Raw genomic sequence first — 13,965 nt, forward strand, 5'->3', positions numbered from 1 at the left:
CCTTAAGGCACACACCCGACACCCTGCCGCAGCCACCCTCCCACCAGGTCTTGCCCAGGCAGCTGGTGGAGGAGAGCCGGCGGGGAGAGAGGGAGGCTGGGCAGCGGAGGCGCACAGTGAGTCTGGCGACCGTGCTGAGGAGACACATTGAACACCTCCTCACACTGCCCAACCGTGAGCAAGGGCGCGCACACGCCTTTCTCTGTCTCTCACCTCTGAGAGGCCTTGTGCCCCCCCCTTCACTGCTGCTTCCCTCTCTCCTTCTCTCTCTCCTCACAAACCTGGTTCCCGCCTCAGCGCTGCCCACCAATTGGGGGGGAGTGAGAGGGAGAAGGGCTGCCTGCGGCCCTGATCCCAGGGAAGAGAGCCTCCTGGTGCTGGAGCGGGCGGACCCATGCTCGTTTTTCTTGGTGCCCACCACCCCGGAACAGGAGCCAAGCGCCCTGACGGCGGGCTTCCCTTCCCAAAGTAGATCTCCTCCTGGCACTTGGGCATGGCGGCAGCAGCAAGCACTCAGTCACCACAATGGAGGGTGGCAGCAGCAGCAGCAGCAGCAGCCATAAGAGAGCCAGGACTCTGTCTGCTAGAAACCCCACCAAATGCATCCTCCCCAATAACATATCTAAGTATTCTGTAAAAACACTCTACCTTGTTTGTAAGAAGATTGTTTTTATCATATAACTCTGTATAGTTTTGATAAGTAGGGAATAATTTTTCTACGAGTTTCATTTCTCCTTCACTCTCACTTATGTGACTCTGTAAGGAGAAATGGGGTTCAATTACAATGGTCAGCATTTCAATATATGGTTAGCTTGAGCAAAAAGACACCATAACTCCCCACTCCAAACAAGTGTGTAATGGCTTTGATTCTACAGAGCACATCACTGTTAATTATGAATACCGTCTTCCGTATTATCTTCCCAGGTGACAACATACAAGATATTCTAGTCAAGGGAGTAGCCAGCTTGCAAGGAAACGACACACTGCATATATTATAGATCTATATAAGTATCTGTGTCTCCATATAGATAGAGGCTCATTAGAGAGAGATTTGTGTGGTGGCAGGAGCACATAGCCTTGGAAAAAATATCAAGGAGGGGGGAAGAGGTCAAAGGCTCACAAAATAGTGATACGTTCTTTGGGAAGGCGGAAAAGAGGGAAGAAGGAACTAGCATTGCTGGCTTTCAGCACTTCTTGATTTGTTTCCAGTGCTATTTTGTGCATGCTTACTCAGAAGTAAATTCCACTGTGTTCAATAGGCCTTGCTCACAGACAGGAGTGGCAGAGCTGTGGCAACTTTCTCCTGGGAGTGGAATGGCTTACTGACCACAACAGAGATCAGGTCTGCGTGGATGGCGTCTGCAGGGAGCCCATCTGGCACTCCTGTCAGTGCATCTGTGCAACCCTTAACTTGCTCCTGCCTCACCTCTCCCTGACTTGGTAAGCAGCAGCAACTGTGGCTCCATCCCACCAGACAAGCCACTCTTGCTCACAAATACAGCATGCAGAAAACCGCAGCTTTTGTTCCATTTTGAAGGACTCTGTGGAGTATGCATAGCCCCCAAAATGGTTTAAATGTTCATAAAATGGGATTGGATGGGAAGTGTGTGTTGATCATTACAAATGACATCATGGACACTATTCATTAGGTCTGTGACACCTGAAAAACCACATTTCACACGGCATTACAAATTGCAATAGGTGTGCAAACAGAACCTATTTTCCTGGCACAATGTATTACTGTTCAGGGTGCTGGCAAAATTTCCCCACAAAAAGCCAGATTGAGCCCCCAGCAATAATTAACCACGCTGCACTTTTATTATATAATGAAATAGTTATAAATAATGGCTCCCATTCCTATTTAAGAACATTTGATTCTACAGCCAGACAAATGAAGGACATTGTAAGGGACAGTCTCATGGAAATTACATTAAAAATACTCTAAATACAAAGCTTCTTGCTGTTTCCTGATCTAAAGTTTGTGCGCATTGCAGAGCAAAAACTAAGCCTTCTTAGACAGCTAACTCTTCAACTCCCCTGGGCAGATCTCTTGCCATAAGAAGGATTACTCAGCATGAAGCTGATCCTCATGAGCATGAAAAAAAATGCACTGGGTTTTCCATTTCCCATGCATATATCATGACTGCAGGGCCTGACATCAGGGCTGGTGGCCTAAACAGAGTTGGTGTTTCCTAAGCTACAGTAGGGTTGCCATATTTCAAGAAGTAAAAATCTGAACACAAAAGTTGTTAAGCTTTTTCTTTGGAGGGGGGGATAGCCCAAAAAGTTGTCCTTTGAAATTGCTGCATAGATGAGTTTTCACTAAATATGATAACAAAAAACTTACCTGCACATGAAGGTCATGAATCTTTGCCAGCTTACCAAGGCTATTAAGCAGTTCCTCTGTACAGGATGGTCCAAAGCGGGGCGTCACTATGGGGTGAACCCTTGGATACTGGGGAAAATGTCAAAGAAAGACAATAGACATTTGTGTATAACAGCGTATTAAATATACCTATTCTTAGCTTGTTTCTTAGGCAAATTATTAAAAATGGGAACAAATTAAGCCTGTACAGATTACTTTTTCCAAGGCACACAGTTTATGTTCTGTTATGGCTAAACCACAATTTCAGATAGCTAAACAGTGACATCAGTTAGCAGGGCACAAAGTGTTCAGAATGTGCAAATTCAGGCTATAACCCATCATTCTCTACAAGGAGCGTGCTCCAAATATGGCTTAGTTCCCTGCAGTCTCTCTGACTTCACGCTCCCCTCAGCCTGGCTCCAGGAATGGCAATGAGTCTGGAGTGGGGTTAAACAGAACTACAGTGGAACCTCAGTTTTCAAACGTAATCCGTTCCAGAAAACTGTTTGACTTCTGAAATGTTTGAAAACCAAGGCGATAAGGGCGGTCTGCAAATTTACAGAGAAAATTGAGAAAAATACAGTGGTACCTCAGTGGAAGCTGTTTGACTTCTGAGGCGTGTTTGAAAACAGAAGCATTTACTTCTGGGTTTTCGGCGTTCAAGTTCCAAAACGTTCGTCAACAAAGACGATCAAAAACTGAGGTACCACTGTATCCCTCTCCGTTTCAAATGATTGGGACAGATCAGATAGATGGGTCTGTCTCCATCATGTCTAGTTCAGCTCAAGGGTGAGACGTGAATTCTGACAGGATCGCCATACCAGTGTCTGTGGTTACCTTGGCACCTGTAAGGGTTCCCCTGGCTTTCTCTTTCTTTCTTTCTAGCTCCTATCCCTCTTAGAAAGAAAGTAATAGGGCAAAATGTGCCTTCCAAATGATTTCTGTGAAATGAGGAGAATAGTATTGTAACCTTGTGTATTTTTCCTGGTACTGAGGAACTCTCCCTGCTGCTATTAGCCAGTAACAGCATCAGTGTGTGTGGGTGTTGTTGAGTCGTGGGTTGACATAGCAGCCGGCACAGCGATTTCTTCAAGTAGCTCTTTATTATGGTAAGCTGGAATAGAACTGACTGCGAACAGCTCAGCCGGCCTGTATTTATAGGCAGCCGGCTGTCAACATTGTAACCACAACAGCCCAGAGTTCCCGCCTAAAATAACAGACGCGGACCTGAGTGAAAACTATCTACAGACCTGAGTGAAAACTATATACAGTATCCCCCTGTTGGCCCAGGGTGAAACTACACTACATAACACCCCTCCCCACCGAGATAAGGCGTTAGTTACAATTGTAATGGTTTCCTTATATACAGCACTACGCGTAATGGTTCAATTAAGCACAAAAGCATATCGGTTACATTTCCCATACTTAGACCAACAGTGATACCTGTCCAACAACATAGTCCTTTAAATAAGTTGGGCGCTTGGAAACTCTGCCAGACCGCCGGGGACTGGTAGCCAAGTCCGGAGGGCCACACAGTTCTCGCTGAGGCTGTGGTGCGACCCTAGGTGGCGTTGGAACCAACTCCCCTGGATCTGCTGCTGTGGGTGGAGCCTCCGCAAGTGGAGTGGTCTGAGTCTGTTCTGAAACGGCTTGGTTCGGCTCCACGCTGGCAGCTTGCGAGGGAGGTGTAGGTGGGGCCTCGCCATCTGTACGTGTCTCTTCTGGAGCCGCAAGCGCAGTTGGGGGCACCTCGGTAGTGTCCAAGTCCCCAACCCTGCGCCTAAGCTGGTCTATGTGCCGTCGCCACAAGCGTCCGTCTTCGAGTGCCACCTGGTACGAGCGAGGTCCAGTGACTCCCACTACTGTGGCTGGCACCCAAGGGATGTCCCCCACATAGTTCCGGGCAAAGACCTGGTTTCCTGGGACAAATGACCGTGGTGCGTTGGCACAGCCTGGGGGTTCAGCCACGGCAAAGTCTGGGTGTAGCCGGTCGAGCGGTGACCTGAGGCGGCGGCCCATAAGCAGTTCAGCAGGACTCCTCCCTGTGGCCGCATGAGGGGTGATGTGTTGCACGAACAAGTATTCGGCGACCCGCTCATGCCAGTCTCCCCGGTCCAGGCGCGCCAGTGCCTCTTTTGTCGAGCGCACCATTCTTTCCGCTTGCCCGTTGCTGGATGGATGAAAGGGTGCCGTTAGGGCATGGCGGATGCCCAGTCCCAAAAGATACCGCTCAAACGTGCCTGACGTGAACTGCGGTCCGTTGTCAGAGACAAGGACATCAGGACACCCATGCGTTGCAAACAGGCCTCGCAGCACCCGGATGACAGCTTCGGTAGTGGTGGAGGGCATCAGGGCGACCTCCAGCCATTTGGAATAGGCGTCCACCACTACCATAAAGGTCCGGCCGTGAAAGGGGCCAGCCAGATCGATGTGCACCCTCGACCAGGGTGTCTTTGGCGTCTCCCAGGTGTGTCCCTTAGCTGCCGGTGGTGCAGGCCTCGACTCCTGGCACGCTTGACAGGCGGACACCCAGGCAGTGATGGCATCGTCCATATTAGGCCACCAGACGTAACACCGAGCCAACGCCTTCATTTTGACAATTCCCGGGTGGCCAACGTGCAGAGCCTCCAGGACGCGCTGACGGAGTCCCTGGGGAATCACGACGCGGTCTCCCCACAGCAGGCAGCCGCGATGAGCTGAGAGTTCATGTTGTCTGGTTGCGAAGGGCTGGAACTCCGATGCAACAGGCCCTTGTGGCCACCCCCTCCACACCCAGTTGAGCACCCGGCTGATGGTGCGATCCTGGGCAGATGCGGAGGCCACAGTGGCAGCCGATACAGGCGCTGCCGGAAGATCCTCAATCAGAAGGAGCGATGAAGCTGGAGCCGGGTCTTCCACAAATGCTGGAAGAGGGCAACGGCTGAGAGCGTCGGCATGGCCCATCGATTTCCCCGGGCGATGGATGAGCCGGTAGTGGTAGGCAGCCAGGAAAACAGTCCATCGCAGCATGCGTGGTGAGAGGACCGGTGGAGTTGGACGATCACCGGCGAGGAGGCCCAGGAGTGGCTTGTGGTCAGTGATGAGGTCAAAAGTCCTGCCATAGAGGTATTCATGGAACCTCTTCACTCCAGCCACAAGTGCTAATGCCTCCTTGTCGAGCTGGCTGTAATTCCGTTCCGTCGGAGATAGTGTCCTGGAAAAGTAGGCGAGCGGTGCTTCTCTTCCATCTGGAAAACGGTGACTAAGGACAGCACCGATGCCAAAAGGTGAGGCGTCGCAGGCAAGGACCAGCGGCCTGGATTCACTGTACTGTACCAGCACACTGTCTGAAGAAAGGAGAGCCTTGACCGCGTTGAAGGCCGCCGTCTCCCGATGACCCCAGGCCCAAGGCGTCTTAGTGCTAAGGAGTCGGTGAAGAGGCTCAGCCACTGTGGCTTTGTGGGGCAGGAACATGTTATAAAAGTTCAGCAGCCCCAGGAATGCCTGCAACTCCGTTTTGTTCTTTGGGGTGGGGGCCTGCTGGATAGCGCGGATCTTGGATGTGGTTGGATGAAGACCGGAGGCATCGATAAGATAGCCCAGGAACTCTACCTGTGGAACGGCGATCTGGCACTTGTCCCTCTTTACCTTGAGCCCGGCCTCCTGGAACCTGGTCAGCACGGCACGGAGGCGCTCGAACAGCTGCTGGTGTGAGTCTGCAGACACCAAGACGTCATCAAAATATGGTACCACGCCCGGAAGCCCTTGCAGGAGACGCTCCATAAGGCTTTGGAAGATGCCAGGAGCCACACTCACCCCGAACTGCAACCGGCGGCAACGGAAAGCCCCCCGGTGGGTGACGATCGTCTGGGCTTCAGCAGTGGCATCATCGACTGGCAGTTGTTGATAGGCTTGGGCAAGGTCCAGCTTAGCGAAGACCTTACCCTCACCCAGGGAATGCAGCAGGTGTTGGACAACAGGAACCGGATAAGCGTGCTGCTGAAGTGCCTTGTTGATCGTGCACTTGTAGTCAGCGCAGATTCTCACCGACCCATCTGGCTTGACAGGCGTGACGATGGGGGTTTCCCACTTTGCGTGGTCAACCGGCTCCAAAACTCCTTGGGCGATCAGTTTGTCCAGTTGTTCGTCCACCTTAGCCTTGAGAGCAAAGGGAACCCGGCGTGGCTTTAGCTTGATGGGGGCGACTTGTGGATCAAGGCTAAAGGAGATGGGCGTACCTGTATATTGGCCCAAGGTGCCGTCAAAAACCTCGGCAAAGTCTTTGACCAGACCCTCAGTCTCTGCGTTAGAGATGCAGTTGATGCCGGTGACTTCCAGGCCGAGGGCATCAAACCAGTCTAGCCCTAGGAGGCTTGGCCGCTGACCTTCGACCACCACCAACCGGAGCAGGCCCGAAAAATCCTTGAAGGCGATCCGGAACCGGCCAACGCCTACCACGGGAATGTCGTTTCCCTGGTAGTCTCTCAGGTGTACGCGGTGAGAGTCGAGTTGCCTTTTGGACACTCTGGGTACCAGTCTTTTGATGGTGCTCCATGACACGATGGACAGGGCAGACCCGGTGTCGATCTCCATGTCACATGGAGCTCCTTCAATGAGCACCGTGACGTTCAGCTTGCGTCGCGTAGGCGAGTCGGTTTGGCCAATCGTGGTTCCAGACGGGCAGCGGCAGTTGGTGAGAGCGAAACAACTTTCCTTGGCAGACTGGAGTGAAGACTTGGACTTGCGAGTCGATGAAGGGGGGGTGTCAGACGGAGCCGATCGGCAGACCTTAGCAATGTGGCCCCTTCTGGAACACTTCCTACAGATGGCGTCTCTGAATCGACACTTGGCACGGGAATGGTTGCCTCCGCAGCCAGCACATTCCGGTTGGCCCTTGGACTTCTGTTGGAACTTCCTGCGCTCCCGCTTTGTCTGGTGCACGTCATCGTCTTCACTGGAGGATGCCTCCTCACTGCTGGCCTCTTCATGATGCACCGGAACTGGCTCCCTAGCAAGACGCGGGCTGCTGGACTTGCGGATCTCCTGGGCGGAGCGTTCAGCAGCTTCTGAGGCCACAGCCTCCTCAATGGCTTTCTGTAGCGTGAGGTCTGGCTTGGCTAGGAGGCGCCGTTGCAGATGGATGTCCCGGACCCCGCAGACGATTCGATCCATCAGGGCATCGTCTAAGTCTCGGAACTCACAGTGCATTGCAGCCTGTCGCAGGGCGGTGGTGTAGTTGTTGATTGACTCCCCCTCTGCCTGGTTCCGGTGGTAGAACGCATGGCGGGCAGCAATCTTGGACGGCTTTGGTGCGTAGTGGTTGCGGAGCTTCTCTTGGATCGTGTCCCATGGTGTTGCCTGGACTGCTTCAGGCGCAACCAACGCTCGGGCCGTCTCAAACACCTCAGGCCCACAGAGGCTGAGGAATAGGCCCCGCTTCCGATCCTTTGATACTGCTGTCAGCTCGTTGGCTTGGAGGTAGCAGTCGAACCGAGCGAGGTAGGAGGATGGAACACAGTGCTCTAGCCAGAACAGTCAGCTCTGAATTGGTTCTGCCCAGTGATTTCGCTCAGTGATTTCGCTCTGTGATTCAGCTCAGTGATTCAGCTCAGTTCAGAGGCTGGCCGCATCTGGCTGTGCTCTGATGTCCATCCATCCCATCCTCGTCGCCAGTGTTGAGTCGTGGGTTGACATAGCAGCCGGCACAGCGATTTCTTCAAGTAGCTCTTTATTATGGTAAGCTGGAATAGAACTGACTGCGAACAGCTCAGCCGGCCTGTATTTATAGGCAGCCGGCTGTCAACATTGTAACCACAACAGCCCAGAGTTCCCGCCTAAAATAACAGACGCGGACCTGAGTGAAAACTATCTACAGACCTGAGTGAAAACTATATACAGTATCCCCCTGTTGGCCCAGGGTGAAACTACACTACATAACAGGTGTGAAATCAGTAAAAATCAAAGTTGTGTGATCTACACAGTCAGGATCAGGTAAGCCTAAAGTTGTCAGGGGTGGGCTGTCTCTCAATTTTTGTGTTTTGCCATGCTCCCCATGGCACCCATTTTGTGTTATGCCCTGCCCCACAGTGGCTATTTTGTGACCAGAATCCCCCAAACTCTGTCAAAATTCAAAATGTTAATGACCCCTACCATACAGCCTAACCTTTTACATAGGAAAACATCTTATCATTTACATAGAAATATGCATGCCCTGGGAGTACAACATGACCAGTTACTGTTCTGGGAAAGGAAAGGAAATTCTACTTACTTTCTTGTCCAGTACTCCTCTAACAAACCTGAAAGGATTGGGGTAGGAAGTTAAAATATATAAAAAATATATTCATCATCATCATCTAGATTTATCCGTCCTTTAATATGAGGTCCCAGGGTAAGTTACAACCATTTTTAAAATTAGCATTATAGTTGTGCATGTCAGTCCCTCTGTGTTTCTGTATCAGGGGTGTACCTTGTATCTGTGCATTTTAACAAAATTCTGATCTGTTTCTGAATTGTCGTGTGTCGTCTCTGCTTTGATTTGTATTCTGGGTTCTGAGCATCTCTATACAAAACAAAGTGGTCCCCAATCACTATAATCACTATAATGGTGAATTTAAAAATGGTTACAACTCCCTTCCCTTTTGGCCAAAGTGGATGAATTTTACAGAAACACTGGGTCCCTCCAGAGTGGATTACACATCAACTCAATTTGCCTCATTATTCAGCCCCCACATGCAGGCCACCCCCCCCCCATTATGTGTACAAACAGAAAGATATTTTCGTATGGATCGTTTGACAATGTGATCACACAGTTAATCATCACTTTTTCAGTGAGGTTAATAGGACTGTACAAATGTACAGCAGCTAAGGATTTTTATCTCAAATCTACACAAGCTGTTGGTAATTAACAGCAGACAAGTGGTCATTACTATGCTTCCTGTGACAACTAAATAGATAACATGTGAAATGAAGTGAAAACATAATTATATACTACAATGGCAGTATTTTTCTTTTAAAAAGTAAAAACTTAATTTTGGCTGTGTATCACAAACCTAAACGAATTCTATTTTTATTGCCTTATTTTTAGATGGCAAAATCGATGTTTCATTTACAATAGTTCTGTCCACAAAAAAATTAAGCTCTAATTTAAGATCTGTTTTTCATTCATTTCTTTGATACTGTCTACCTCCCCTGCATCTCCTTTAAATAACATTTATTTTCTTTTAAAGTATGTAGGAAAAATGAGAATTTCCTTGAAGGTTTATGAAGACAGGTTAATTAACTAAATAAGCAACATTAGCAGCAGTTTTTCTTTGATACTGTGGGAGAGTCACACACAAGTACAGCACATGTTGTAGCAGCTGTAAGAAAGCGGGTTCCTTATCAGCCACATGTATATTGGATGCCACTAAAAGTCATCCTAAATGTGGGCACTAGAAACATGCTCCTGCGCATGGCAGTTCCTGCACAGACATGAAGAAATTCCAAGGAGCCATTAGAGAAACGTCCCAATGTGGTGTACATTGGTATTGAGTCTCTCAGATGTACACATAAAACACATTGGCACTTTATTGCTAGGTTCAGTTAAGATGTTTAACAATATGCATATAAACTTTGGTTATTCAACACTTTTCGAATGAAGCTAAACATGATAGAGAAGTTCTGTCTGTGACCCCTGTGTGTCTGTGATTCCTGCATTGCAGAGGGTTGGACCAGATTGCCCTTGCCCTTCCGGGGTGGCGCCATCGGTAATGGCGGACTCCCTCTGACTTGGAGGGAACCGGCTCTGCGGAAATCGGGTCTGTACCGCTACGGCGCAGCGGGGACCCTTCAAAAATCACAGGCGGGTGAAGCCTGTGATCGTGGGACTCGGCGGGCACCGTTTGCGCCCCCCCCAATTGGCAAAGGAGTCCAGCTACGGGCTCTGGAGCAGAGTGGGGAAGTGGCGCGGTGCTGTGAGTCGTCTGCTTCTTCCGTGGAGTGAAGCCGCGTAGCCGTTACCGGAGAGCGCTACCTTTTTCCTGGGACAATTTGGCTGCAAAACAATGATCCGTGAGTAGGCTAATTTCGGAACTAAAGGAACTTTATAATTAATTTGGCACCGAAGCGGAGAGGCATAAACAGGAAGTCTGCCTTCCGTTCTTGTAAATGGAGTAAGGCAATGAACTTGTAAGCGGAAACCTTAAAAGACGTTGGAAAAGGATTATAATTCGAACATCAAAACAGCGATTTTCCCCCCTTGATTGCAGGGGAGGAGGGGGAAAAGGTCTGAACGTTATTTCCCTGCAAAAAAAGAGAGGAAGAGGAGCTAAAATCCACCGCTTAAAACCCTGGAACAGGTTCCCAGTGACAGTAAGAAAGCCGTATTGAGAATTGCGCTGTTGCTGAAAGTACTCTCTGACAGTTAACTCTGCATCTGAGATACAACTAAGATACAATATTGCTGACTGGCTTCTTCTGGTTTTAAAGTAACAGGAAACAACTAAGATAGAAACTTTTGTCCTTTTGGTGAATTGGGGGGGCGAAAGGGAGAAGTTAATTACTTTAAGACATTTTGGACTGTTACTGTGTCCCCCTAGAGGAAGTTTGAAACTGTTACAACTGCAGCTGGGCTAAGGGAATTTTCCACTTCAAAACATCTCTGACTCTGATCGTGAGATCGACCTTGGGCTATATCTTGAGGGTTATGGCAGATGGGAAAGAGAAGATAGATTTGTTACAAGCAATGAGGTCTGGCAGAGTATTTCGCACAGATGGTGGGCTGCAAAGAAGAGCATCGACATCTGGCCCTTCTGGTTTACCAACAGCAACCTCATCGGCACAACCTAAACCTAAAGGTATGGCAGCTGACGATGCCCTGGCTCAGGCACTAGGCAAAATTAATGAATCTTTGGAAAGAATAAGTAAACAAGTAGCCGAGGCATCGGGCAAAATTGATCAAAACACCACAAGTATTAATAATTTGGGACAGAAGGTAAATACCAATACAGAAACTATTCAGAAATTACTGCAGGAATCCACTTCGACACGAAAGACAGCCGAAGAGGCAAAGGAAATTGCAACTGCTACAGCCACTGTTCTAGAAGAGAAGATACCACCGTTACACAAACAACTTGAAGACCACAAGTCAATACTGTCTATGATTGAGTTGAAGGAGAAACAAGCGAATTTAAGGGTCAGGGCCGTACCTGAATTGGAGAAAGACAATTTGATTGAATTTCTTACGCAGGAATTTGCAGACTTTTGGAACCCAGATTTGGGGAAGGATAGTTTCAAGATAGTGAGTGCCTTTAGGCTTGGAAAAGGAGGGAGGAAGAACAGGGTGAGAGACTGTTTGATCACCCTCCGAACAAAAGAGGAGAGAGACAAAATCTTGAGTCTGCATTTCCAGAAGACCTTGGAAATACATCAGTCAAAAGTGGAGATATTTAAGGATATTCCGAAACATCTTTTGGACCTTAGGTCCAATTATAGAGATTTGGTTGCCCTGTTGAGAAGTAACGGAATCATTTTTAGATGGGAATTCCCCCAAGGCCTATCCTTCAGTTATAAAGGGAAGAAGATAAAAATAAGATCAGAAGACGACAAAGATAAATTTTGGAGAGACCACGGAGAAGACCTGCAGAAGAAAGTTACAGGAGAGCTAAGAGCACTTGTAAGTGAAACTTTAGACACACCAGATTTACCTCCGGAACTAAAAGACCGCCTGAAGAAGGTGATACCACCGACAGAACAGGAACAGGCACTGGGTGCAGTTGGAGGAGAAGCAAAGTAACTACATCATGGCTCTGCAACTACTAAGTTGGAATTGTAATGGTTTGAACTCCCCTCGGAAAAGGAGATCTGTGTTTCATTTATTAAAAAAGGAACAATTGGACTTGATTTGTTTACAAGAAACACATATAACAAGGTTACACAGGAAACTATTGATTAATAAAAGACTTGGTCAGGAGTTTATTTCATCGGACAAGGTTAAAAAAAGAGGGGTAGTGATTTATGCAAAGGAGAGATTATTACTGAAATTTATCTTTAAAGATGACCAAGGAAGATTTGTGGCAATTGAAATTCAAACACAAGGAGAAAAATTTTTGATAGTAGGAATTTACGCACCAAATGAGGGGAAATCCGATTTTTTTAAAAAGTTGCATGAGACCCTGATGGACTATTTGGATTATCATGTGATCTTGATGGGAGACATGAATGGAGTGGTATCTACACATATGGACAAGGCACGAAGACAGGTAGTCACTAAGGATGGTAGACTACCGAAAACTTATTTTGAGATGACAGACAACTTGGACTTAGTCGATATTTAGAGAACAAAGAACCCCTTGGTTAAAGAAGGAACCTTCTTTTCTGAAGCCAAAATGACATGGACAAGAATTGACCAAATAAGGGTAACTAGAGGAATGGCACCAAAGACAAGAAAAGTGGAAATCTGCCCAAAAACCTGCTCCGACCATACTGCTGTTAAGATGGAAATGAAACTAACACCAACTGGCTCTTTTAGATGGAGGATGAATGACACCTTATTCAGAGATGAAGAAGTGTTTAAGAAGGCCCAAAAAACCTTGAGAGACTACTTTGAGATAAATATGAGCACCAATGTGGAAAAAAGAGTAATCTGGGACGCAAGTAAAGCGGTTATGAGAGGGTTCCTGATACAACAGAATGAATTAAAGAAGAGAACCCAAAATGAGAAGAAGGATAAAATTTTGGAGAAAATAAAGGAAAGTGAAAAAAAATTGAGAGCAAAACCAAAGTCGCAAGAGATTTTGAGAGAAATAAAGTTATATCAAGTGCAATATATGAAAATGATGAATCAGGAGATAGAATGGAAAATTAAACAAATGAGACAAAAGACATTCGAGTCGGCTAATAAATGTGGGAAATTGTTGGCTTGGCAAATGAAAAAAAGACAAAAATTAAATACAGTTACAAATTTAGAAGTGGAAGGAAGGAATATACAGAACCCAGCTGAGATTAGAAATTGTTTCCAGAGGTACTTTAAACAACTATATACACAAGGGCCACAGAAAGAAACTGACGTAGATCAATTTTTGAAAACAAATGGATTACAAAAAATCTCTCAAGAAAACAAATTAATGTTGAACTACAAAATAACTGAACAGGAGATAGAAGGTGCCATTCAGAATATGCAGTTGGCTAAATCTCCAGGACCGGATGGACTGATTTCTAGATACTATAGATCCTTGAAAGAGTGGTTAGTACAACCTTTAAAGGAAGTCTGCAATGAAATATTGGAAGGGAAAAGGGCACCAGAGTCGTGGAAAGAAGCGTATATTACACTTATACCGAAAACAGAGACTGAAAAGACTCAGCTTAAGAACTACCGCCCCATATCATTTACCTAATGTGGATTACAAAATTTTTGCAGACATTTTGGCCAAGAGATTGAAAAAAGTGTTGATGGAAGAGATTCATAAAGACCAAGCGGGCTCTCTCCTGGGAAGACACTTGTTTGACAATTCGAGGAATATAATTGATATTTTGGAAAAACCAGAAGTGAACATAAATACTAAAGCAGTTTTGATATTTGTGGACGCGGAGAAAGCTTTTGATAATATCTCTTGGAGTTTTATGAAGAAGAACCTACAGGGGAT

General features: G+C 47.3%; 1 protein-coding gene across 3 annotated transcripts in view; it reads right to left on the bottom strand.

Annotated features, from left to right (window-relative positions):
* GDA (guanine deaminase) overlaps positions 1-13,965 on the bottom strand; it is a 61,262-nt gene that overhangs the window by 21,535 nt on the left and 25,762 nt on the right. For all 3 annotated transcript variants that reach the window (XR_013977180.1, XM_080972835.1, XM_080972836.1), the window contains exons 6-8: positions 8,613-8,640; positions 2,348-2,455; positions 649-756 (exon numbers count right to left, since the gene is read on the bottom strand). Coding sequence is in view for 2 of the 3 variants with exons in the window: in XM_080972835.1 (XP_080828961.1) it covers positions 649-756; positions 2,348-2,455; positions 8,613-8,640 (244 nt within the window). In the remaining variant the exon portion in view is untranslated. The remainder of the gene's footprint in view (positions 1-648; positions 757-2,347; positions 2,456-8,612; positions 8,641-13,965) is intronic.

Source organism: Podarcis pityusensis (genome assembly GCF_964106645.2).
Source record: "Podarcis pityusensis genome assembly, chromosome: 11".
In the NCBI taxonomy this organism is placed as follows: Eukaryota; Metazoa; Chordata; class Lepidosauria; order Squamata; family Lacertidae; genus Podarcis; species Podarcis pityusensis.